This window comes from Leuciscus leuciscus (genome assembly GCF_965113295.1).
Source record: "Leuciscus leuciscus genome assembly, chromosome: 8".
NCBI classification, from domain to species: Eukaryota; Metazoa; Chordata; class Actinopteri; order Cypriniformes; family Leuciscidae; genus Leuciscus; species Leuciscus leuciscus.
In genome coordinates this window covers 43,265,327-43,293,106 of record NC_138732.1, presented here as the reverse complement: position 1 = coordinate 43,293,106, position 27,780 = coordinate 43,265,327, and the positions used below count along the sequence as shown (strand labels likewise).

The 27,780-nt window shown below is 38.6% G+C and overlaps 1 protein-coding gene across 1 annotated transcript in view; it reads right to left on the bottom strand.

The window, feature by feature from the left end:
* Positions 1-19,349, bottom strand: part of limch1b (LIM and calponin homology domains 1b) — a 153,693-nt gene extending 134,344 nt beyond the window's left edge. The window contains 1 exon segment of the mRNA XM_082177648.1: positions 19,089-19,349. Coding sequence (XP_082033774.1) covers positions 19,089-19,208 — 120 coding nt within the window. The 5' untranslated portion in view covers positions 19,209-19,349.
* Between the last annotated feature and the right edge of the window lie 8,431 nt (positions 19,350-27,780).

Below are 27,780 nucleotides of genomic sequence, written 5' to 3'. Positions count from 1 at the left end.
AATAGCATACGTTTAAACCGGGGGGAGCTTCCAGAAAGTGTTCAACGATCAGCCTTTTTAAAGGTGCAGTAAGAGATTTCTGAGAAACCCTGAACCCAAAGACACGCCCCTTCCTCCACTGCTCCGCCCCCTAATGCATGAACACACAACGCAAGAGTGGACGTCTCTATCAGAGCCGAAGCAGAGCAAAATAACACTTCACAAACACTGAAGTGAAGATGACGAACGAACGACAAGGAAGAACAGAAAATGAACAGAGTACACAAGAGTTAATACGGCAGGCTAGTTAGAGCTAATGAGTGGAGTAGAACCATATCTTCCTCCCAGACACTATAATGCCTTGATGCCAGAATGGAGATCAGTAGCCGACTCGAACATAACAAGCTCAACGTTACTGTGAACTTCAACACCAGAACATTCCCGCTGTTCCTCACTGAATCATGCAGCTCATGGGGGAAGTGTGTGTGTGTGTGTGTGTGTGTGTGTGTGTGTGTGTGTGTGTGTGTGTGTGTGTGTGTGTGTGTGTGTGTGTGTGTGTGTGTGTGTGTGTGTGTGTGTGTGTGTGTGTGTGTGTGTGTGTGTGTGAGTTATAGCTCCGTCAAAGGGAAGATAGTTCTTCTGAACAAACTCTGAAGACTATTGTTATGGGATGTTTTACAGCAGAACATCCCATAACAATATACACACTTATAATGAAGAGCTGAAGTCAAGACTAGAACATCTGCAGACCTGTCAATCATTCCACATCACTGATGAGGCATTATGGGATACGCTGCTGGACTGAGAACACAAAGCCTTCATCTTCAGTGAAGGTCTGTCATCAAAAAACCCTGAAACCAGTCTAAGCTGGTTTTTAGATGTTCTCAGCTTTATTAGTCAAAAAAACATGCCCTCGTAACTTTATTCTTAAACATTAATGTGTCCTTCCCCTCACAACAGCTGCTTCTGTGATGACGTGTCCCGGCGCAATAAAGGCAATACGGTTATCCACAACTGACTACCTCACACTGAGATCTGCCTCCGTTAACACACTCTTTCTATGATCTTAACAATTCCCAATGGACAAAATCAGTGTCTCCCTACACGCTGTTTTCTTGTTTGATAAGCCAGCTCACTCAGGGCCTGTTTACACCCGGCCACTTCATGTGTTTCTGTGATGGGATAGCTCTCCGCTCGTGAAGAGGCCAGGTGTAAATGCCCTCCGAAACCACATCAGGAGGAGATCTGAGACTCATTCCAGATGAAACTGGACAAGTGTAAACGCATCTGGTGGTTGAAACCACATATGTAAATTTTACTCTTCTCAACAATGCTAAAAAATAAACGTGTGAGAGCGTGTGATAGGCTATATAACGAGATGATCTTACAGGGCTGTTGCCACTCTCTCTTATTGCTGTCTTTGATTTTAAAATTAGCAGATGATCAATAAAATGCAGCTCATATCTGTTGCTTTCGGTGACGTGCACTCCAATAAATCTGCATATAGCGCGGGAACTGAAGATTCGCGAAAACACATGTGAATGGAATGGATTTACATCACAATGGGAAAACATTTCCAATCCATGCCAACTTTGAGCTGGTGTTTCCCTGATCCCTGACCAGCTGACCAGTCCTCTAACTCCAGCCAACAGGTAATCAAACCCAGAGAACCAGATTCAGCTGCTAAGATGAGGTTTCAGCCAGGATATGAATCAAGGAATAAAAATGGATTTTACTGTATGTGGAATGCCACGAAATTTAGCATTTTTTGGATGAATAAATCAAAAGTAGGGCTGTAGAATGAATGAAATCTGGATATGGACGAGTGTCTGTGAATATTAAAGCTCTGCTGTTGATTGTGTGAATGAGCACCGCAGTTTGAGGCGCATGTTTTACATTGAGCCAATAGGCTGATTAAGATAGTGTCTAAACAGTCATCTTCTATTGACCCATGAACATGAACTATAAATTGTTAATTAATCACAGAAATCCACAACACATAACTGTTTGAAACACACTGGGTCTCATTCATGAAACATTCGAGTAAATATGTGAGTGATTTGCATGTAAAGAGACCTTCCCGAAAACTCTTCTCCTGATTCACAAATACTTCGTAAACGTCAGATGTGATAGTGAAGTGTGTGTGTGTGTGTGTGTGTGTGTGTGTGTGTGTGTGTGTTAATGAATTCCAATCAGTCGTAAATGGGACGCACGTGCATGCTCATTCTCAATTACCATAAATCCTGCCCATTAAATCCGACTGACAACTATATATGGGCATCATATTATGACACCAAACGAAGGATTTCAACATGTCTTCTCAAAAGCGAATGAAAAAGAGAAATTTCTCAGATGCAGAAACTGAAGTTTTATTATCAGAAGTTCATTCAAAACGCCACATTTTATTTTCAAGCGTACATAGTGGTGTATCAGGTCCTAAAAAACAGGAAGCTTGGCAGCATATATTACAGATGCAGTTACTGGAGTTTCATCTGTTAATCGAACAGTCCCAGAAGAGAAAAGAAAATGGTTCGACATGAAGCTTGACTGCAGCACTTGTGACTTGCGGACTTGTGTTCCGTTTGCAGATGCGGCAACTGGCTCTCATAATAAAAGTAAAAAGAAAAAACGTATGTAATTACTATATATCATATTTTTTACAAAACGTTCGGATGTTAAACGCACTATTTACGCGTGGCTGGAGCAGGTGTAGATTTCTTTCGTACCAACTAACATTTGGAAAATACAAACATTTTAATGAATCCGAAAATTTACATCAGAACCACTTTACACACGATTTACACACAAATTCGTTCTGCTCGTGTTTCATGAATGAGACCCACTGACTGTACATGAAGAACGATTCTGGGTAGAAAGCATTTAGGTTTAAGGCTCCTGCAGATTGGAATAATTTACCTTTAAATACGATCTCTGACTCCTTTCATATGTTTAAAAATGGTTTGTTTCGTTGTTTTGAAACTTGTAATTGCTTTAGATGATACATCTATGATTATATTTATTAATGCTAGGCAAAAAAAGTCATTTTTGCAGCGGTGTGTTTGTTGTTTTGAATTAGGTGACTGTTGTTTTTGTTTTGTCTTCTGTCTAATGTTTTGTTTTGTGTTATGTTATTTAACTTTTGTGTATTAGTTTTGTGAAAACGAGATGATGCATCTCAAGGGGTTTATCCTAAAGAATAACATTTGTTACAAATGTGTTACATGAATTCTGGACTAAATGGAGAGCATGGACATCTGAATCTGCTTTTCTGAACTCCAGGTACAGCGAGAATCAAACAGATCCATCTCTTTACACTCAATTCACTTCCGGGTCTCTGAAAGAGGTTTGAGTTCAGTTCTTTTACAGAGAACAAGTGTGAACGCCCTACAGAGCAACTATTTTAATGGCAAAGCATGGCTTTGTTTCACAAAGACAACATCCAGCAACAGCATACGAGCCACAACAGCGACAGGTTGAGAGAGAGAGAGAGAGAGAGAGAGAGAGAGAGAGAGAGGCTGTATGAGTCCAGACACACATCGGTCAGCTGAGGTCTGACTGTGTCATTCTCCAGCGTAATGACAGACTGCATTGTGTGTGTGTGTGTGTGTGTTTTATGAGATGGATAGGCGTTATACTGAATTCAACATCCTAGGAATGTAATGGTGGAGGCATGATAACGTGTGTGTGTGTGTGTGTGTGTGTGTGTGTGTGTGTGTGTGTGTGTGTGTGTGTGTGTGTGTGTGTGTGTGTGTGTGTGTGTGTGTGTATATAGAGTTAAAAGAGGCTTTTTAGATTTCTGAACTCTTTTAATGTGTGTAAATGTGTGACATTATACGTATGATGACTGTACTGTCTGTCCGTCTAGACAAAACACATCTGTATATGAAGCTCATTTGTAATAGTGTGTGTGCGATACTTTCTGAAAGGCCTCATTCATACGCGTGGTCACATGATCTGAATCTGAAGTCCTGTGTGTAGGAAGACGTCTGACGGAGAAGTCACATCCGATGACAACGGAAACCATGAGAACATTCCCACTGGAAGATTGTGTCTCTGATACCAGTGTCTCCAAATGAATTTAATAATAAAATATGATGATTCATAAATGCATAAGCTTATTTGCATTTACAAAAAACGATTCACATTCTTCAACATTAAAGCCAACTTTAACTCAGCATCAGAAGAGAGAGGAGAAATATCATCCAGTGGTTTAAAGACAACAATTCTCAGTCCGCAGTTAAAATAAAAACAGTGTGATGAAAACATCTGTAAAAGAGTCACACATACACCATAGTTTGTATTTATTACCAATTTGACATTTAGCTGTGTAAACCGTTTCCTCACATGCTTCTGCTGTTTCCTAAATATGGCTAATATTGTGTGCAAGCATACGTTATCAAACCTATAAAAAAAATGTAAGTTTAAAATTAAAGTCCCGCTGTGGTGAAAATCCAGCTTTTAATGTTGTTTGTGTGTCTATGTGGTGTTTTTAATATGCTTTAACTCAAACCATGTGTAAATTAATAAGTCGACAGCATTGCTGAGTATTTCCTCCTTAAAACTGCAGTGAACCAAAGACAGTCTCAAACACACACTTTGAAATCGCTGGTGTTTCTGACGTCACAAACTACCTTGTAACCAATCAGATCAACGTGTGATCGTCAACCAGTGGATCTCTGAGCTGAGGGAGTGAGTGGAGGCGGGGCTCATTTGCATATCCATAGAACCGCGCATACTAAATGAGGTAAGGGTGTCGAGTTACATTCAAGATATTTTAAGACATGAAGAAATTTAAGTAATGTGCAGAGAAAATTACACACTTGTATAATTGTTTGTAATCAACCTTTGAATGGATCACTTAGTCTAAACCTAGGGTGATTTCAGGATGTTTTTCCTTCTGCGTCATTGCAGGACCTTTTGTAAACGCTGCAACAATGTTATCTAAAGGGGCTTTCGCACCGGAGGAACGGTTTCATATAGTTCCTATAATTATTGCCAGAAGTACCTGCTTTTAGCATGATTTTAGTCATAGCAACACCTTTTAGGGGACTAAATTATCTCCTGCTTCAGAGTAGGGTCTCGGGTAATTTATGTGCTTTTTCCGAATGGACCCGAGAAGACACAAATTCTTTTAAACTATGTTGGGCATTTAACTAAATTGTATAAATTAAAACAATTCTATGACAACGTTATTGCCTCCGTCAGCATGGATTTGATCATTTCTAAGGGTGTCACGATTCTCCAAATCCTCGATTCGATTACATTTTCGATTCTAAAGTCACGGTTCGATTCGATTCTCGATTTAAAAAAAATTTTTTTTTGAAAGCACAAGCTATGCCATTTTTAGACTTTTATGCAATATAATAATATCTGACCTTTGTTCGCAATGTACCACACACTACATTGTCACATTTAAAACGTTTATTAACAACATAATGTAACAATAACTTATATCTTCAGTCAATTGGAAACTTAAACAATATAACCTATTACAGTCCCGGGGCTCCCTGGACTCCTCAGAGCAGTCACAGGCGAATAGCACGGCGTTTTAAATTGGGTTCCCACAGCGTTTGCAACGCAGTACGAGAGAACGTTCTCGTAAGGGAACGTACTTGGTTACTTGCATAACCTCGGTTCCCTATAAGGGAACGAGTACTGCGTTGCCTTGCCGTGCTATTTCGCTCATATCAGGTACTTCACTTCAGTCGATTTAAACCTAAAGTCCTTTGGCGAGTTTTCTCTGAATTTATACACTTCAGCCGCGTCCAAATTGGCGCGCTCGAGGTTGGCAGGGCGCCAAGCGCTCCTACTCGCCATAGGTTCGTGCAGTTGCCGCAGCACAGTCAATCAGCTCGCTCAGACGAGCTATGATGCTCTCGCTGTGCAGCTGCTATGCGTTTTAAAATAAAGGCTTCAATATTCTCGAGAAAAGGAGTTTTACCTATTACAGGCAAGCCGAGCTGACGTGACATATGGGGCGTGGCAGCATCGACGATTCCATTTTTTGATTCGATAAGCAAGATTGAGTATTAATTTCGATCGATTTAATCATTTCTGAGAAACGCAGGTAGAAAAGGAACAAACGTTTGTAACGTCGCAAACAGAAATCCATCTTATAGCTATGAGATCCATCAGGAAAAGCCACTCGCTTCATTACGCTGCGTGTTCATGCAGGGCTTTTCTTCTGTGTAGAAGCTCTTCACAGGAGACGAGGTAAATAGCATTGCAGACAACACTAGCGAATCCATGATTTATTAGGCTATACATTTAATTTTTATCAAGCTATCACATTTATTTTTCCAATCCACTGGTCACAATTGAAAGCCAAACTCAGAAATAACGTGCATCCATCGGGCAGGCAATAATATAAAGTGATAATAAATAAGTAAATAAATAAATGAAAGTAATGGAGCAGTGGCCAAATCAGTCAGCAGGACACAGGGATTTTTCCTGACTGCGGCAAGAAGGTACAACAGCAGACCGCAGATCTCCAGAAGGGGGCGTGAACTCCAGAAGGGGGTGTGAACTCCAGAAGAGGGCAGAGCCTCCAAAAGGGGGCGGGGTCTCCAAGTGCAAAGGCTTTCGCTATTGGCTCTGGCTTCCTCCAATAAAAAAAATAGCCATATGGGAACATTTACTTCTTGGGGAACAACCCTGGTTTCTATAACTGAGTTCCTATAACTACCCAGTGCAAAAGCCTCTTAATCGTTCTAAAGCCCTATAATGAGGGAGATGAACTGCTCCCGATTAACAGAAATTAGATACATTTAAATCAGTCAGCTTGAAGTGCATCAGTACCAAGAGTCATCAAGTCTGACTTCATATCAGCAGCAAATCCTACCAGACTTCACATAAATTACCATACAGTCCCTAGAAACCACCCAGCTAGAGTCACTTCACTTCCACCGATCTGACGATCTACAGAGCTCTTCATTACAGCTGTGTGTGAACGTGTTATTGAGACAGCTTTGAGGCGTATCGATGAAAACAGTAGAAGAGCAGATGAGCGTCCGTCTCCCTGTGCAGATCATTTACTAGTCAAATTATGAACAAACTGACAGCAGAACCAGAGAGACGAGTAAGAGCGAGACAAGAGACATATACTGTCATCTCTCAACTGCTTGATTGCTTGTATTGTCACAAAATGTGGACTATATTATCACCCAGCTCTAACGGTTAGCATGTAAAAATGTAAGTGTGAAGCAGTCATGCTGAGTCAGGAGTGAACCTACTGAACCCCAGACTGAAGGAGATAATCTGAGTTCAGTTGCACTCGAACTGTGACGCGATTCACGTGAATGTAAAAGCAACACTGACTCTGGTGTGCACTTGTTCAGGAAGTCAAATAACCTGTGCATGCGTTTTAGCCAATGACGACATCATCAGTTCAACAAAACACATGTAAAGAGGGATGACAGTGGTGATGGTTTACCTTGGATACTATCAAGCGCTGTGCTAATTGTGATGATGTAAGATGTACACAAATGCAGAGGTGGGTAGTAACGAAGTACATTTACTTCTTTACATTTACTTGAGTATTTTTTTGGAAAAATTGTACTTTTAAGAGTAGATTTGAATGTGGGTACTTATTACTTTTACTCGAGTACATTTCTAATGAAAAAACTGTACTTTTACTTCGTTACGTTGGGCGACGTCCTTCTCGTTACTTTATTTTAATGCAATGTGTTGTTAAATGCGTAGTTTATTCCAAGCGCAATGTATCTTTTTTTTCTGGGCTTGAGCGATGCTCAATTCACAAATGAATCACTCTTTTGAGTCGATTCTGTTCAAAGACTTCATCAAACAAGTTGGTAGATCTGTCTAAATCGGTTCGCGAATCAGTTTGAATGATTCAGTTCCTGATTCTGTTCAGTTCCTGCACGCACTGAATCGTCTGAAGCGATTGCAATTCACACTCGACTCGGAGTCGTAACAGGAAGATTTAAGGACATCAAGAGCGTTGGATGAAGTGGCCGTGGACCTACAGTACAGTCAAGTGAGAGCAAATCTTCAAATGCATCATATATTTGCCAGCGATGAAGATCTTTATTAGTTGAACATCTTCGTAAGCTGTCTGTGAATGAATGATTCCACAGGACGATACATTCGATTTCATTTAACTCAGGTAATACATTTTACAACCAAACAGATTATTATGCCATGATAGCACTACTAGAAAGGATGACATTACCCAATTTTTGGACATAATACATTAATTTCTACATTAAATAAGCTACCATTGTTCACAGTTTATGAACACCCGCCATCCTGCGGTAGTTTGTGTGTTTGTTGCGCAGTGGCGTACGAACTCGACTTGAAAACGAATGCCTTTGCCTGCCGTACACACAGTTAACCAGTTTAAACATGCTTGCAGAAATAAACATTTGATTATATTTTGGAGAACAGACAGAAAAAGATCCGTCCATGTACTTGTGTTTGTTTTTTTGTGTTCAGATGTTCAGTAGCAGTCATGAGCGCGAGCACATGTGAAGAGTTTTAACTCTTTCTTCTCTGTGTCAATTACATGCCTTTGAATGCAACACTCTGCAGATTCACTTTATTTCGACATTGTCTAATAATCCAAATGTAGTTGTATAAGTTACTATTATACAAACCAAAGGACAGGCAATGATTTTCGGGCTACAGATGGCAGAAATAATGTTTTTTGTTGCAAAGAGAGCCAATCTACTTATGAAAATAATAGTCATTTAAATAAAAAAAATCTAAATAATATTATTTTATATATATATGACGACTTCAGATGCAAAAGCCTCTAAGTACCATCTGAAATTTTCTTCTAAAAGAGCATTTTTATCAAGTTTGTATGTTTATGTTCAGTTATTTCACTTAAATGGCAATGAAAAGTACCTATTAATTGTCATTAAAGTGAAATTACTGAACTTAAATATACAAGCTTGATAAAAATGCTTGTTTTAGAAGAAAGTTTCAGATGGCACTCAGAGGCTTTTGCATCTGAAGTCTTCATATATATATATATATATATATATATATATATATATATATATATATATATATATATATATATATATATATATAAAATAGAGGCCTATATGATCCGAAGTAAGTTACTCGCTACTTGAGTAGTTTTTTCATTGGATACTTTTTTACTCTTACTCAAGTAACTATTAAGATTATTACTTTTACTTTTACTTTGAGTAAATATTTCTATAAGTACTTGTACTTTTACTTGAGTACAGTTTTTGGGTACTCTACCCACCTCTGCACAAATGCACCAGGGTTTGACAGAATCAAGTGTGAAACCAGACCAACGCTCAGACTCGCACCGCTGTGAACGTGCCCAGTGTGAAAACACCTTACCGGCCCTAATCTCTCTGATTTACTTAAATCCAGGTCCCCCTTCAGTGCGTCTCTATTATTGGCGGTAGGTGAAAACTGTATATCAGGGTACTTAGTACTGAGTAAACGGACACCTTTATGTCTGTAGCACAAACAATCACAAAGTCAGTTACTCTCTGAAGTTTAATACTTTAAAGTCATCATGAAACTGAAGTTGGACTAGTATTTCATTCCCTATGTGTCGTATATCCGAGTGAAACGCTTCAGGAACAAGAACAAATGTAGGCGTGGCTTGATTGTGTCTGTGGGGAACTGATTGGATGATTGGATGGTTGTGGTTTGCTATTGGTGGATCTCATGTGAGTGACAAGTTATAGCTCTGCCCTCATCATCAGAGAAGAAAAGAGATGCTGCAAGAGGAACTTATTCTGAGTCAAGATTATTAAAACAATAATGATGTGCATCAATAAATCATTTATAACAAACACTGAAATATTCCATAAAAAAATTGGAAGTAGTGGAGCTTGCCTTAGCGAACACCACTAAAGATCTGTATTACTGAGTGGTTAAGTGTTTACTATGTCACTGTGAGTGAGTATATGGATAAGTGTGTGTGTGTCTACGGTACTGGAGCACCCTTTTATTTTGAAAGTTAACTCGAGTCGAAATGCAAATCTTCAAAGTTGCATTTGTCATCCGTCACCGTGACATCAAGTGGACTTTTGAAGCTGAAATAATGAGTGGATTAAGCTTGGAATAACAAGAGGAATAACATGGATACAAACTTTCTTGTCGGAGGATTATAATGCATCACAGTCAGTCAGGTACAAGGAAGGGAGACGACGGCTCCTAAAATTAGATGAGACAATTTTTTTTATTTTTCGCAACTGGTTTATTGACTTGTTAATAGCAGTTTAGTGTGGAATGTGTGACAATCGGGTCCAGTCGGCTCTGTGTCTTCTCGCTGGTCCAAGCTTTCAAATAATAGACGGGTCCAGGTCGGGTCCGGGTACTATATTTATGGCATTTCTCAGATCTGCACGGGTCCGGGTCCAGCTTTTGAAATAATAGACGGGTCCGGGTCGGTTCCGTGTAGCACATTACGGGGCTCTTCGAGTTCGGGTATGAATTTTTGGACCCGTGTAGACCTCTAGTCTATGGTATACAGAGAGGCAGCAGTTTCCCCTGATGAGCAAAAAGAGCCCAGATCCCATGAGTACATTACTTCTGTCCCACTTAAAACACACACACACACACACACACTTACACAAACCTCTTGGATCTCTAAAGCCATGTCCCACTTACCACCCTTCCTCCTGAAGTAGGAGAGTGCTGTATTACAAGCGCGTGTGTGTGTGTGTGTGTGTGTGTGTGTGTGTGTGTGTGTGTGTGTGTGTGTGTGTGTGTGTGTGTGTGTGTGTGTGTGTGTGTGTGTGTGTGTGTAAACTACTGCATGAAAGTATGTGAGTGCCATTTATGAAATGTATTTTAGATCCCTTTTTTTTTTTTTTTTTTACTATGTCTGCTTAAGGAAAAAAGTTAAATATTCCCATATCCTCATAATCCCTTCTCATATCCTCCTATCACCACACTTCAGTCTGTGTTTTCAAGAGACAAAACTCTCATCTTCATGTCACTCCAAACTCAGAGCAGAATCACATTTAAGTGTTTGTTGAAGACCTTGCCCTGCGTCACAGATCTCCAATCTCATTCAGCCTGAGTACATTCACACATGCTGCCGTAACACATCACACCAGGTCTGATGCCAATGATGCCAAATCTCAGAGCAAAACTCGTAAGGACAACTTTTATGCTAATTTCATGATGTTTGACAATGTAAATCACCATCCACTTTTGTAGTAAAATAGAGAACGGTTGAGACGATTACTATAGCAAACCAGAGAGAGTCATTCAGCTTTGGAATGATAGTGAGTAAATGACTGTGATATATCTTCAATCTAAGTTACAACATTTATCTCTGCCACTTTATATTTCCTATTACTTCCATTTAACTGCTTGATCGACTAATCCATTTGGTTTTGCAAGGCAAATCTATACCGTAGGGCACACATGCACAAACACAGACCTAGCCAAACCATTTGAGAGGATCACGACAGACAATGCCATAAGTACTGAACAAACCTCTCTCGTTTTCCAGAACAGCTCCAGGGAACGCAGGGCTCGCCAAAGTTCAAAATCACTGGTAGCCCTTTGGGCAGGCACTCTTCAGATGTTGTTAACTAGCCCGACTTAACTAGCTAACTAATTTCAACTAGCCCGAATAAATATATAGCCTATATATATATTTTTTTTTTTATGTAGAAAATTGGATAGGAGTCGAAACATCAATCAAATCCATTTTCAAAATCACAAATATCAACAATAGTATATGAAATAATCAAATAACAATCATCAATACAAATATGCATTTGGTTCTAACTAAACAGAAATTTCAATGAATTTCTTCTTCATCTTGACCTGTCTTTTTTGGCTGAGTAGAACTGAAACACCAGCGTAAATCTTTGCGCCTCTTAACATTTTGACACACACACACACACACACACACACACACACACACAAGTGTCAGTGACTTTTGCCGTTTTCTCCACTGCACACCTGGTCGTCACATTACAATTATTCAAGTTCTCAGTGTAGGCATGATGATACGGTAACATGTTACACTGAGGTAGGCTGCTTTTAAATTAACTTTTATTTAGATGCAAAATTGCATTTCCTTAATAGCCTAAACAGAGACTACACACTGTTTCTGTCACTGCAACTTCCCAACCACAAACACAAGAAATTAAATGCATTCAGCCCAGCCCAAGCAAAGGCTGGATATAGGCTTTATTGATTTATTGTCATATACAGAGAGTTTCACAGCCGTAACACATCACATACCCAACACTTGATTTGTCCTGTTAAACTACTACACTAAAACGCATGGTACATGACTTTCCTTCCATTTGTTTAGTTTTTAATTCTGTAAATTCCACCAATTAGTACCTGAAGAAAAAAAAAGCTTTAAGCACATTAATATTTCCAATCATTATGTTGGAAATTTCTTATCAGACTAATTTCTGTTAAGCTTGTGTATATTTTTAGGTAAAACTTGAGTTATTAAGCAATATCTCATGTAGGTTTTTTCCTTTGTGTTTTATATACTGTCCAGTAGGAGGTGCTCTAGGCATATGTTATCCTTGATTTGTTTTCCATGAAGAGATACGCTTTGTTTGAAAACGAAAGTAAAAGAATGACGCACGTTCACTGCGTTTAACCGTAAAATAAGAGTCCCGAGTCTTTATGTAAAATCAACACATTAATGATTTATCTCTCATCCACCCGCAACCCACCTGCAATTAATTAGAATGTTAGATTTTATTATTTGGTCTGTGTGAACCACTCATTACTAACACACACACACACACCAAGTACGTTAGCATCGGCTAAACTTCTCTGCGGACAAATCAGCATGATAAAAAACACCCGTGATCTTATTTTTCCTTAAAGAGTCAAGAGAGTGAACAACGCAAGTCAATGAAGGAATTTTATGTCAGAATTTAAAATAGCCAGTCAGGCAGGGCAGTGATATATTTTGGTAGCCCGACTGGAAGATACCATAGTCCCGGGACGTTGGGCTAGCGATTTTACGACCCCTGGAACGTCTCATCCATTCCTGCAAAGTCCCGCCCCTCCGAGTGGATCACACACACTCAGTGAAGAGACACACACATGAGGTCTCAAGACATCTCTGACAGCTTCTTCATTTCTCATCAGTCTGGATATGCAATCGTGACCATGCAGCTCGAGATGAATCACTGTAATCGTCCACATGCATGTTAGCAGAACAGATGACACTGCATTATATAAGCCCCTCAGGCCAATTATAACAACTTCTATCGCTAAAATGATTCTGTGTTCAGTGAGCTGTGCCATAATGCATTCGAACACACAAGAACATCTTAAATGTGCACAAAGTTTGATCTGACCATCTCTAATCATAAGCTTATCAATGGCTCAAGTCCTTTTAGATTAAGCGCTGCATTTGATGTGGTTGACAACAACATACTCCACGACTCCTAGAGGCTTGTGTGGGACTTCATGGAACTGTATTACAGTGGTTTCTCTCTTATTTGTCAAATAGATGTTTTACTGTTCGTCACTCATCTTCCCACACACCTCTGGGTTGTGGTGTTCTGCAGGGCTCGGTCCTTGGACCGCTGTTGTTTTCCCTCTGTACGCTCCCCTGGCCTCTATTTTTGATAAACATGGTGTGGATTTTCATCTATATACCCTAATCCATCTTCCCTTACAGCGTAGCAATTATCACTCTCTTCAGTCGGTGACTTAACTTACACTATGGCTTTCAAGCATTTTTTTTTAAAATCTAAATGAAAAGAAATCTGAAATCATTATGTTTGGCCCTGAGGAAACCTGTGTTTTGGATTTTGATCTACGCAGTGTGTCAGGAATTTGGGCATCATATTTGACTGCAGCTTAAAGCTTGATAAACAGATCACTGCTGTCGTCAAGTCATGCTTCACATTCTTAGTAAAGTAAAGCCCTCTTTATCCACGAGCTTTTGAAACAGCAGTCCATGCCTTTGTAACATCTCGGCTCGATTACTGTAATTCGCTGTATTATGGCGTTTCTCATCTGCAGCTGCTAGACTGATCAAGGGGAAGAGCACATATGACCACATTACACCTATTTTAAGTTCTTTGCACTGGTTCCCTGTCAAGTACAGGACTGACTTTAAACTATTATTATTATTAGTCTACAAAGCCCCCAATAACCTGCACCTCGATACTTAACCGACTTATTGCTCCCGTATTCCCATTAAAGGGTTAGTTCACCCAAAAATGAAAATTCTGTCAGTAATTACTCACCCTCATGTTGTTCCAACCGCGTAAGACCTTCGTTCATCTTCGGAACACAAATTAAGATATTTTTTGATGAAATCTGAGTGCTGGGTCACTCTCCATAGGCTGCTAGGTGGCCCAAACTTGCTGGCCCAGAAAAGTTATTAAAGAGATCGTTAATATAGTCCAAGTGACTACAGTGGCTCAATCTTAAGTAGTGTTTTTTGCGCAGCGCGTCTGTGTTACACGTCAGACACATGACCAGCGTCGGCCAATAGTGAGCCTACGTGGTGACGTGTAACACAGACGCGCTGCGCAAAAACACTACGAGGCCCAGAGAGAAGGAAATGAATAGTGGAATAAAGTAGTTATTTTTGTTTGTTTTTGCGCACAAAAAGTATTCTCGTCGCTTGATATACTTAAGATTGAGCCACTGTAGTCACTTGGACTATATTAACGATCTCTTTAATAACTTTTCTGGGCCAGCAAGTTTGGGCCACCTAGCAGCCTATGGAGGAGTGACCCAGCACTCAGACTTCATCAAAAATATCTTAATTTGTGTTCCGAAGATGAACGAAGGTCTTACGCGGTTGGAACAACATGAGGGTGAGTAATTACTGACAGAATTTTCATTTTTGGGTGAACTAACCCTTTAAGATCCTGTGACCTTGGCCTTAATCACGTTATTTTGGGTCTCTCTTGTATATTTTTGACTGCCTAATGTTTGTTTATTTTGTTTTTATTTCTCTGTCTTGTTCCCTCGTAATTCATTGTGATTCCTTTATTCATTGTAAAGCACTTTGGTCAACACACAAGTTTTACTAACAATATTTAAGTCTCCATGAAAGCTCTCTGAAGTCTCCAAATACTGCTTTGCCAGAGGCTATGACATTAAAAACACCGTAAGCTATTTTATCAAAAGGGACGAGCTCTTCCATATGTCCCGTCCTGACTTTCAGTCAGAAATACGTCAAAGCACAGGCGAAAAACTGCACTCATCTATGACAAAAACACAATTTTCTCAGCTTTTTGCTCAAAATTTTGCTTTTTTTACTAAACTTATCCACATTCAAAGAACACATGAGGCTAAGATAAAATGTTTGTTTGTTTGAAAGCAGAGGCTCGGTTCTTTCTTTTGATATATTGTAGATATTCATGCAACAAAATATTCTGGGGGCCATGAAAGTTTTGTAAAAATTATAAAAAATAGTGGCGCTGGCTAGAAACTTAAAAATAATTAAAAACAATTAAAAAAGCGCTGGAGGGAAAATCTGAAATTTGATGCTTAATTCATCCCACACTAGTTTTGCTACAGAGAACTATTACACTGTTATTTCAGCAACACTTCAGCAACGCCCTAACAACCGCTTAGAACAGCTTAGCAACCCTCTGGCAACCACCCAGAACAGCCTTTCTCAGACTCATTTAACTCATGTAACATTAGATGTCATCGGTCCACAAAGAAAAACAAAACATTCATGTGGTTTTGGGGAAATGAACGTATGCCAACGTTTATCTGGCACTATAGAGCACAGTGTCAGTCAGATCCATGATAAAACAACTCAGATGCATGAAACAACTTGTGGATCATCTGTTTACTGTTGCTGGAGAAAAATAAAATGAGACACACCTGGTCCCTGCGCTGTAAAAACACTCCAGTTTCACAGCAGACACACACAATGGACACAAAAGACACACACCGCTCACAAAAGCCTCTAGCTGAGCCATGTGCTTTTCAATAAACAGTTATTCAGGGCATCTGGCTCTGCGTTTGAGTCTGACCACTGCGAGTCAACCTGGAAAAAATGCAGAAAGCAAGAGGCAAGTATGAAGTACCAGGACATGTTTAACCCTCATGTTGTGTTCAGGTCATTTTGACCCCAAGAGAATTTTATTTTCCCCAAATACACTAGTTAATGTTATTGCATTGGACTGAAACTTACAGACTTTGTTCACACAGACTATAACAACTTCTAAAAAATATATAATTTTTGTCCCTTATTTGTTTTGTTTTTCCATCTTGTTACACTTGTGGTGTTCCAGGTCAAAAATGGCCAGTCTACAGAAAATAGCTAATGAGATTATCACCAAATATTGGATTCAATCCTTTTGTCAACTTGTTTTCTTTCAATTAGGAATGAATGTATGAATGTATGAATGTGTGTGTGTGTGTGTGTGTGTGTGTGTGTGTGTGTGTGTGTGTGTGTGTGTGTGTGTGTGTGTGTGTGTGTGTGTGTGTGTGTGTGTGTGTGTGTGTGTGTGTGTGTGTGTGTGTGTGGTCTGCTGGATTGGGTCATTGTGAGCTGTGCATGTGAATGCCATATTAAACTCAGCATGACATGAAGATTCGCTTATCTTCATACTGTATGCTAATTATCTTAGTGTGAACAATTAATTTATGCATTTGATTCTTTCATTCATATATATATGTATATATATGTGTGTATGTATGTATTTTTGCTCGTTTCTTAATCAGAATGTCATAACTCAATGTTCCAGTTCTCCAATCATTTAAATTTAAATTCTCACAATCGACCGCAAGCTTTCATTCAGATCTGCCTCCATCCAATCAACAACCAATATAATCTTTTATAATATTTATTTCCATAATCCGTTCAACTATATACCACAATATGGAAGAAAATATCTGTTGCTACTTCGTCTCATTGTGACTTTAAATTCCAAACTCTTCTGAGGTCTAAAAACCCTGCGAAAGGAAGGAATCTGTACACAAGCCCTTGTCCAAAAATCCTACAGGAATGCTAACAGAATCCAACTGGATAAACAGAAATTCTGAGAATTAACTGGGATAAAAAAATAAATAAAAAGAGTTATTTCAGTTGAAGCAGTAAGATCTTACCTGATGGCCTGATCATTCTTGCATTAGGAGCGATTCTGGATAATGAAATAAATCCCACTGGTATTCCTTTAGGAAAGCTCAAATTTACTTCAGCAAGTCAAACCATGTCAATGTAATTATAACCAGTGGCGGATTTAGCAAATTGGGGGCCCAAGGCGAAGGTATGTATGGGCCCCCCATCCGATCTTTAAAGGTGCAATGTGTCATATTTCTGAGGATCTATTGACATAAATGCAATATATAACTATGTTTTCAGTGCATAAAAACCTTACTTAATGAACCGTTATGTTCTTATTACCTTAGAATGAGTCATTTATATCTAGGCCTACATAACCGCGGGAACCCTCTTCTATGAAGATCGACATATTGTGACGTCTAAAAATCACACACTGCACCTTTAAAAATCTTTTTTTTACAGACTGAATGGCAGGTAAAGGTTGGAGAGGAGAAATAAAGCTTCCCCTTTAAACCTTGCATACACTTATTCTTATTCACACCTAAACAGAAACGTCACAATGTTTACATGGTACAATTTCTGGTAAGCTCTGTTTTTATTTTATTTTTGCTTGACAAATTTCGATTCAATTCTTGTGATTTGATTCAATACTGGCTCATTTAGATACATATTAGGTACACAAGATAGACGTTAATTTTTCTCAAGAAAAAAAAAAACTATGAACATAATGCGTTTTAGTAAACAATATACTAAATAAGTAATATAGTAGGCTACACATATTTAGCTAAATACTCTTTATATCTTATTTTTCTAGTCAACTAACATGCTATAGCCTATATTATGGTAATTAAATGGCTTTCCTGAGGTAACGTTATGTGACGATTGTTCTCCAGCTGTTTTACCTCTTTCCACGGTTGAAAAACACTGATTGGTCGATATTATTTATGAATAAGGAATATACTACATTTTGGTAAGTTATTACCGAAGATGATCAGTTCACGTGCCTCTAGGGATCGGTCACGTCACATTACAAGCTCCAAAGGGTATTTATTGTTTGAATTTCGTAATAGAATTGACAGAAACCGAGAGCTGAGATTTTTCATATCATAAGTAATTTAAACTGCTCTGTTTTGCTTCACGATTTTTCTGTGCGTTGGACGTTTGTTGTTCCTAGCCATAAAAAAGTTTGTCATCGTTAGCAGCTTTCCTAAATACTTACAGTATCCGAGTCTTTTTTTTCTTTTATTTGAGACTCTTGGGTAACTTCGAAACTTTTCATTTTCACGTTTAGACTCATCTTGCTCTGTTTGTGTAGTTCCTGTATCGTTAGCGTTGTTGTCATTGTCAGCGGGCATCACAAAACAAGTTTGTTACCTTATTCGGCAATTTGTCCTCCTTTTTTCAGCACCGCTTGGGTAGCTTCGCTTCATTTTTACTCTACTACTCCTTACACTCTGTCACACTTCTTTTTCTCTGTCAGTTTTTTGTCGCAATACAGGCTTGTCACTTTCGCAGATGCGTAAGATAATGGAATAGTCCAATGTAGTGAGGTGGGGGGCCCCCTCCTTTCTGTGACTAATGATTTGATGCCATTTTTGCAAATGGAGTTTTAGAAATATATAATTTGCGAAAAGTAAAAAAAAAAAAACTAAAAAAAAAAAACTTAAGCATAAGTTAATGGGGCATTTTGGGGGCCCCTAGGTAGCTCGGGGCCCAAGGCAATTGCCGACCTTTGCCTAATGGTAAAGTCCGCCCCTGATTATAACCCAACAATCTGTGCATTTACTATTCCACCTGAACTAATGATTCAACGAGATAAACGGAGATTCAGGAGCAGTGCTGTATTACTGGAGGAAGATCTCATTTGGATCCTTATAGGATTCTAGTTTGATCCCATTAGGACTGGTTCCTACTGAATAACAATTCCATTAACATTCCTTCAGGATCCTTCAGCTAATTTGTGTCAACAGGTGAACACAAGTAGCGCGCGCGCACACACACACACACACACACACACACACACACACACACACACACTAAACCTGACAGCTCCAGCACGCGCATCATTCACACACTGTATTCCCGAATAACGCAGTGGCATGACGTCACGCACCTCTATCCATCTCTGCGCCTCGCGCACAGCAGGTTCGGTGTGATGATGATGATGATGATGATGATGATGATGATCCTGCAGAGGAAGATGTCGTCCTTCATCCGAACCTCGACTCGCCATTTAGAGCTGGTGCCTTAATAAAACCCTCCACGCGCCCGATGAGAGACGGAAACTCTCCAGGTAAAGTTATTTCAGGACTCTGTGTGAGCGTGTGTGTGTGTGTGTCGTGACGCAGGGCTGCGCTGCTGCCGCACTCGCGGATGAGATGAGACACGCGCACCGCCTGAGACAGCCAATCAGAGCGCAGCTTCGCATCCCAGCACGGCCCACCGGCCAGAACAGCCAATCAGAGTCGAGCATTCCTTCCCAGCTCCGCCCAACGGCCATGCCCACTGTGCACACGCCCTGCTTCATTTCCATTTCATAAGAACTTTTGTAAATAAGTAATAAACACATATGGAGATCAGTAGTTCTGATACACACAAATGTTCCAAAAATAATTTGGACACTTAAGTCACAGAGTCTCATTGCATTAGCTTACAAGATCAAACATTTATTTACATTATTACCTTTTTTTCTCTCTCTCTCTCTTAAATTATTTGATAAAATTTACCCTTTAAAATTTATAGCAATAGCAACTTTATTTATATAGCACAATTAAAACAACACAAGTTGACCAATGTGCTTTACAATGTCACACAGAAAAAAATAAGAGAAAAGAGCATCACATAGGCAACACATTTAATAAAATTGTCCCTGATTAAAAGCTATTGCTAAATTTGACATGAGAGACAGTAAATCAAAGTAAAACATCTGATCCATGTTTAATGTGTTATGGTGATTTTCTGTTAACAATATCACATACTCACGTATAAGCAGGATACTGAGATACAATAAACAACAAGTCAATAAATCTTGTAGTGGTTGAAGTCAAGTCAAGTCAAGTTTATTTGTATAGCGCTTTTCACAATACAGATTGTATCAAAGCAGCTTCACAGTATTAAATTTAAATAATACAACAAAGTTTGTTTCAAGAGGAATTTATTGATTGATAAAATTAAATTAAATATCCCCAAAATATCCCCAACTGAGCAAGCCAAAGGCAACAGTGGCAAGGAACCGAAAAACTCCATCAAGTGACCTAATGGTGTCCTAAAACTCCATCAGGTGACCTAATGGAGAAAAAAAAACCTTGGGAGAACCCAGGCTCAGTCGGGGGCCAGTTCTCCTCTGGCATTTATGAGCTAGAGGCCGGATTGTAGTTTGAACTGTAGGATTATATGAATGCCTGGCTGAAGAGATGCGACTTTAATCTAGTTTTAAACTGGGAGAGCGAGTCTGAGCAACGAACAGTATCAGGAAGACTATTCCAGAGTTTTGGAGCCAAATGTGAAAATGCTCTCCCTCCTTTGGTGGTTCTGAATATCCTAGGTATGACCAAAAGCCTTGAATTTAGTGATCTTAAAGAGCGCGATGGATTGTAGGGCGACAGAAGATCCGTTAAATAGACAGGAGCTAAGCCGTTTAGGGCTTTATAAGTCAGTAGCAATACCTTGTAATTAATACGGAACTTTATAGGTAACCAATGCAGTGATGATAAAATCGGTGTTATATGATCATATTTTCTTGATCTCGTAAGAACTCTAGCGGCGGCATTTTGGACTAACTGTAGCTTGTTTATTGAGGATGCAGGACAACCAGCTAATAAAGCATTACAGTAATCTAGTCTCGAGGTCATGAATGCATGAACTAACTTTTCTGCATCAGAAACTGATAGCATATTACGTAGCTTAGCAATGTTTCTAAGGTGGAAAAAGGCTGTTTTTGTAACATATGAAATATGATTTTCAAAAGACAGGTTGCAATCGAGTATAACACCCAGGTCTTTTACTGTAGAGGATAAAGTAACTGGACATCCTATGATGTTAAAGTTGTATTGTGCGAGGTTTTGTGGGCGGTTTTTTGAACCGATAAGTATTACCTCTGTCTTGTCTGGATTTAATAAAAGAAAATTACGCGTCATCCAATCTTTTATATCTTTAACACACTCTGTCAATTTGGAAAATTTAGCGTTTTCATCCGGCCTTGATGAAATATATATTTGAGTGTCATCAGCATAACAATGGAAACTAATTCCATGTTTCCTTATAATATTTCCAAGTGGCATCATATATATTGAGAATAACAGAGGGCCTAATACAGATCCCTGCGGCACTCCATAGTTTACTGGAGTTATGATCGATTTTTCTCCATTTAAATAGACAAAATGGTAGCGGTCAGATAGGTATGATTTGAACCAGCTTAGTGCTTGTCCTTGAACACCAGTATAATTTTGTAGTCGATCTAAGAGTATTGTGTGATCTATAGTGTCGAACGCAGCACTAAGATCAAGTAAAACTAGTATTGAGATACAGCCTTGGTCAGAAGCTAAAAGTAAATCATTTGTGATTTTAACGAGCGCAGTTTCAGTGCTATGATGCGGTCTGAATCCAGACTGAAACTTTTCAAAGATATCATTTTGTTGCAAGAAAGAGCCCAGTTGAGCGGACACCACTTTTTCTAATATTTTAGACATAAATGGAAGATTTGAAATGGGTCTATAATTTGCTAGATTATTATGATCTAATTGTGGTTTCTTAATGAGAGGTTTTATAACTGCCAGTTTAAATGTTCTTGGAACATGACCTAAAGATAAAGACGAGTTAATAGTATTGAGGAGAGGATCTTCCACTACAGGTAACACTTCTTTCAGTAGTTTAGTTGGTATAGGATCTAATAAACATGTTGTTGTTTTAGATGAAGTGATAAGTTTATTTAACTCTTTTTGTTCTATAGTTGTAAAGCACTGTAATTGTTCTTTCGGGGTGATAATTGAAGCTGAATTATAAGGCGCGATTGAAGATTGAACGTTTACAATTGTGGTTCTGATGCTTTCTATTTTCTCAGTGAAGAAGTTCATGAAATCATTACTACTGAACTGTAACGGGATATTTTGTTCGGGTGACGTCTGTTTATTTGTTAGTTTAGCCACAGTGTTAAATAAAAACCTTGGATTATTTTGGTTGTTTTCTATTAGTTTGTGGAGGTGCTCAGCCCTGGCCGCTTTTAGGGCCTTTTTATAACGTGACATACTGTCTTTCCACGCGATTCTAAAGACCTCTAAATTAGTTTGTTTCCATTTACGCTCTAAAATACGGGTTTCTCTCTTTAAAACATGCGTAGTATTGTTATACCATGGTGCTTTATTTTTCTCTCTGACCTTTTTTAATTTAATAGGTGCAACCTCATCCAATGTTCTAGAGAGAATGGTGCTCATAGTGCTAGTTAGTTCTTCTAGTTCATCTGTTTGTTTGGGTTCAGGCAGCAGCTGAGACAGATTAGATAAGCAATTTGAGAAATTATCTATGGTGGATGGGAGGATTGTTCTGCCTGGTCGATAACGCGACGCCGCATGACATATTACAGCAGTACGTAATATGCAAGTTACCATGTAGTGATCAGTGACTTCATCACTTTGTGGAATGATATCTATATCGGTTGGATCGGTTCCATGTGATATAATTAAATCGAGTGTATGATTAAGACGATGTGTTGGTCCGGTGACGTTTTGCTTGACCCCAAATGAATTGAATAAATCTGTAAACGCAGCTCCTAACGCATCATTTGGATTATCTACGTGTATGTTAAAATCTCCAACAATTAATGCTTTATCGACATTGAGGTTTCAGTAAGGCAAAGTATATCGAAGCTATTATCTGTGACTATTTCATTTACAATAACTGCCTTAGGTGTGAGTGATCTAATGTTTAGAAGACCTAGCTTTAGAAATAGTTTTTGTTTACTAATAGCAACATTTTCTGTTTTAATAACAATTAGATTTTTCCTAGATCCTGCATTAGATTTATTATTTGATCTCACTAAACGAGGAATAGGCATGGTTTCTATGCAATGTTCTACACTAGTATTTATATCAGTTGAATTGGTGCAGCAGAGACTATGATTTGGACTTTTGGTTACTAGTCAAAGAACTGATATATCTCTCGTGTTTGATGAAATCAGTGGCTGATGTCATGATTTAACCTGTGATTATATCTCTCGTGTTTGATGAAATCAGTGGCTGATGTCATGATTTAACCTGTGATTATATCTCTTGTGTTTGATGAATCAGTGGCTGATGTCATGATTAACCTGTGATTGTATCTCTCATGTTTGATGAAATCAGTGGCTGATGTCATGATTTAACCTGTGATTGTATCTCTCGTGTTTGATGAAATCAGTGGCTGATGTCATGATTAACCTGTGATTATATCTCTTGTGTTTGATGAATCAGTGGCTGATGTCATGATTTAACCTGTGATTATATCTCTCGTTTGATGAAATCAGTGGCTGATGTCATGATTTAACCTGTGATTATATCTCTCGTTTGATGAAATCAGTGGCTGATGTCATGATTTACCCTGTGATTCTATCTCTCGTGTTTGATGAAATCAGTGGCTGATGTAATGATTTAACCTGTGATTATATCTCTCGTGTTTGATGAAATCAGTGGCTGATGTCATGATTTAACCTGTGATTGTATCTCTCGTGTTTGATGAAATCAGTGGCTGATGTCATGATTAACCTGTGATTGTATCTCTCGTGTTTGATGAAATCAGTGGCTGATGTCATGATTTAACCTGTGATTATATCTCTCGTGTTTGATGAAATCAGTGGCTGATGTCATGATTTAACCTGTGATTATATCTCTCGTGTTTGATGAAATCAGTGGCTGATGTCATGATTTAACCTGTGATTATATCTCTCGTGTTTGATGAAATCAGTGGCTGATGTCATGATTTAACCTGTGATTATATCTCTCGTGTTTGATGAATCAGTGGCTGATGTCATGATTTAACCTGTGATTATATCTCTCGTGTTTGATGAAATCAGTGGCTGATGTCATGATTTAACCTGTGATTATATCTCTCGTGTTTGATGAAATCAGTGGCTGATGTCATGATTTAACCTGTGATTATATCTCTTGTGTTTGATGAAATCAGTGGCTGATGTCATGATTTAACCTGTGATTATATCTCTCGTGTTTGATGAAATCAGTGGCTGATGTCATGATTTAACCTGTGATTATATCTCTTGTGTTTGATGAAATCAGTGGCTGATGTCATGATTTAACCTGTGATTATATCTCTCGTGTTTGATGAAATCAGTGGCTGATGTCATGATTTAACCTGTGATTATATCTCTCGTGTTTGATGAAATCAGTGGCTGATGTCATGATTTAACCTGTGATTATATCTCTCGTGTTTGATGAAATCAGTGGCTGATGTCATGATTTAACCTGTGATTATATCTCTTGTGTTTGATGAATCAGTGGCTGATGTCATGATTTAACCTGTGATTATATCTCTCGTGTTTGATGAAATCAGTGGCTGATGTCATGATTTAACCTGTGATTATATCTCTCGTGTTTGATGAAATCAGTGGCTGATGTCATGATTTAACCTGTGATTATATCTCTTGTGTTTGATGAATCAGTGGCTGATGTCATGATTTAACCTGTGATTATATCTCTCGTGTTTGATGAAATCAGTGGCTGATGTCATGATTTAACCTGTGATTATATCTCTCGTGTTTGGTCACACGCTGCCATCTAGCGGACATCACGCGCTACTGTTTCTACTAGTCTGGACACTGTCTCTAATAGAGCTGGTAAGTCCCGCCCATCCGTAAAACCCCAAGTGGACCTCTAGGTTGAAAAATCGTCAATGCAAGTGAATGGGAGAAAATAATTATTTTCTGGTCCCGTTTGAATTGTGCCATGAATGTGAACATAATGTTGTCTGTGAATTTTTTATATTACGAGTTTGACAGTATATAGTATGATTCTTCGGCTAGCAGTTGTGGAAAAGACATAACGAGAAAGACTACATGTCGCCTATGTGACGTCACCCCATAAAGTTGACTTACCCGTGGTTTTCGCCAACCTCAACGATTTTGTCCTCTCCCTGAAAGAAGGCGGTGAAGTGCACCAAAGACACAGTCATGTTTAGCGGGATCCGTGAGCTAGTGTCCGTGTGCGAGTGGTGGTGACGTTTCAAACGTGTCGAAAGCAGCGAAGAGTTGTAGTCCACAAAGTGCTCTCACACAAAGTCTAACCGTATCAAATTTCTACCCGCTAAATTGTAGCATTCTTTACACGAAAAATTATATTAAAAATTCACAGACAACATTATGTTCACATTCATGGCACAATTCAAACGGGACCAGAAAATAATTATTTTCTCCCATTCACTTGCATTGACGATTTTTCAACCTAGAGGTCCAGTGGGGTTAGCGGAAGGGGCGGGACTTACCAGCTCTATAGTCAGGTACGATTAGTTTACACAACACGTTCTCTGATTATTTAAACGTCACTGTTTCTTAATGTTATTTGTCATGTCTTGCTGTTATTAGGAGTACATTATTGTGCAGAAGTGACTGCGTTGTTGTCATCTATTACCTGTACATTTTCTCTGCGCTGATTGTACAGACCAATCATGGTCATTCGTGTTTACTGACTAAGGATTATTTATTAAAAATCCATTTTTATAGATATCGCTGAGGCGACTTACTTTTGTATGTTAAATGTTATTGCTTGAAAGTAATAAACTAAAAAGATTATATGTTTATTATTAATGTCTGAGAAAGTGATTGCATGCTTCACACATAGGCTACTCTCCGTTTGCAGTGCGTATATAAAATGAGTATAACATCTCATTTGTATTTACATATATCCATCCAAATCTTCATTTATGTTAATCTAATTTAATGTATTTAATAGATCAATAACTAGCCTAACTGATAGTTTTTGTTTTAATCTTTTTTCATTTACTTATTTCATGTATTTATTTATTTACTTATTTTACTCTTTATTTATTTATTTATTTTATTTTACAGTTTGTTGTTATTTTGCAGTATTTACAGACCCAGATTGAAACCCCTGACCAAACATAAAGTGCTCTGTACCTTTAAGCTCGTGCACTTCCGTGATAAACAGGCCTGATCAGGTAGGTGTGTGTGTGTGAGTGTCAGCCTCTCTTTATCTGCACATTCACAATGCATTTCAAACACACCGCGCAAGATTCCTGTTCATGTCACTGGTAAGTTCTGCACCTAAATGTGTTTTATTATTTTTATCCTTTTTAATTATTATGATAAATCCGACAAGACTTTACGTTTGTCATGCTAACGAAGTTCAAATTTTTTTATATTACTACCGGTATACAAAAATGCTTACTAAGCGATTAATATCGAGCTTTTTTCACACTAAAATCACGTTGACATGTTGTGGCTCATCTATGAAACAGTGAGTACATTTTTGATTCACGCAGAATATTCCTTTATGTGGTCGTGCTCCTCACCTTATTTAACTGTATCTTCAGAACATCTGTAATGTAGGCAAACACTGTCAGATAACCTCGTCTTAAGATAAGATTTAGCAGGGTTTACTTCATACCTTCCTCTGTTGTTTTCCACAAAGGAAAGGTTTAGATCGATAAATAATAAGTAAATAACCACATATTTTGGATGAACTTTCTCTTTAACTAAACCTGGAACTGCTAAATTTTGATTTTAGAAAATGAAAATTTCAATGTGTTTTCTGAATGCTATAGATCTTATTGTGAAAGATTCATGTATGTGTTTGTTGCATGTGTATTTTGACTTTGTAATATATTTTTGAAATGTCCACTTAAAGCGACACTATGTAACTTTTCAACCTTCATAATATATTTCCAAGATCCTTGTGATGGTACATCGACTTACAATAGGTTGAATGACACGTCTGCCATAGCCTGACAGGGTCTGTATCGCTTTTACTGGCACTATGTAACTTCGGTGTTCGGGTAGTAACAAGAGCACAAAAAGAACTACAAAATTCGACTGCTTTACGGCATACGTCACTTCCCCCACCATTTCGTCAAATTTGGACGTGAGAGGCCAACCAGCGTTTGTTTTCGGCTTTCGTGCGTATGTTTTTGTCATGGGGGTTGTTTACACCTGGCCACTTTATGCGTTTTCTCAGATCGGATAGCTATCCGATCGTGAAAAGTCCAGGTTTAAATGCCCTCCGAAACGCATTTGAGACGGATTTGAATCCGATCCCTCAAACCACTTCAGGAGGAGATCTGAGACGCATTCCAGACGAAACTGGACAAGTGTAAATGCATATGGTTTTTGAAACCACATATGTAAATTGTACTCCTCCCAAAAATGCAAAAAAAAAAAAAAAAGTGTGAGAGCGTTGTATAGGCTATTATGTTATATCCAGATATGACGACGCGCTGGAACACGCATCACCGCAGATGAGCAACTGCATCAAGCCAACGTGCAAACTATCGCAAATCAAAGTGAAAGTAAGTCCAGACGCTTAACACACAATCTTCATCATTATAAGTAAAGAAACGAAATGATCTTACCAGGGCTGTTACTGCTCTCTCTTATTGCGGTCTTTGATTTTGACATTTTAGCTGATGATCTATTAAATGCAGCTCATATCTGTTGCTTTCGGTGACGTGAACTCCATTAAATCTGAATAAAGCGCAAGAATTGAAGATCGAATTCAAATCCGTTTCGCAAAAATACATTTATGTGACCAGGGGCCTGTTTCAGAAAGGAGGTTAAGTGAAAACTCTGAGTATGTTAACCCTGAAATGAG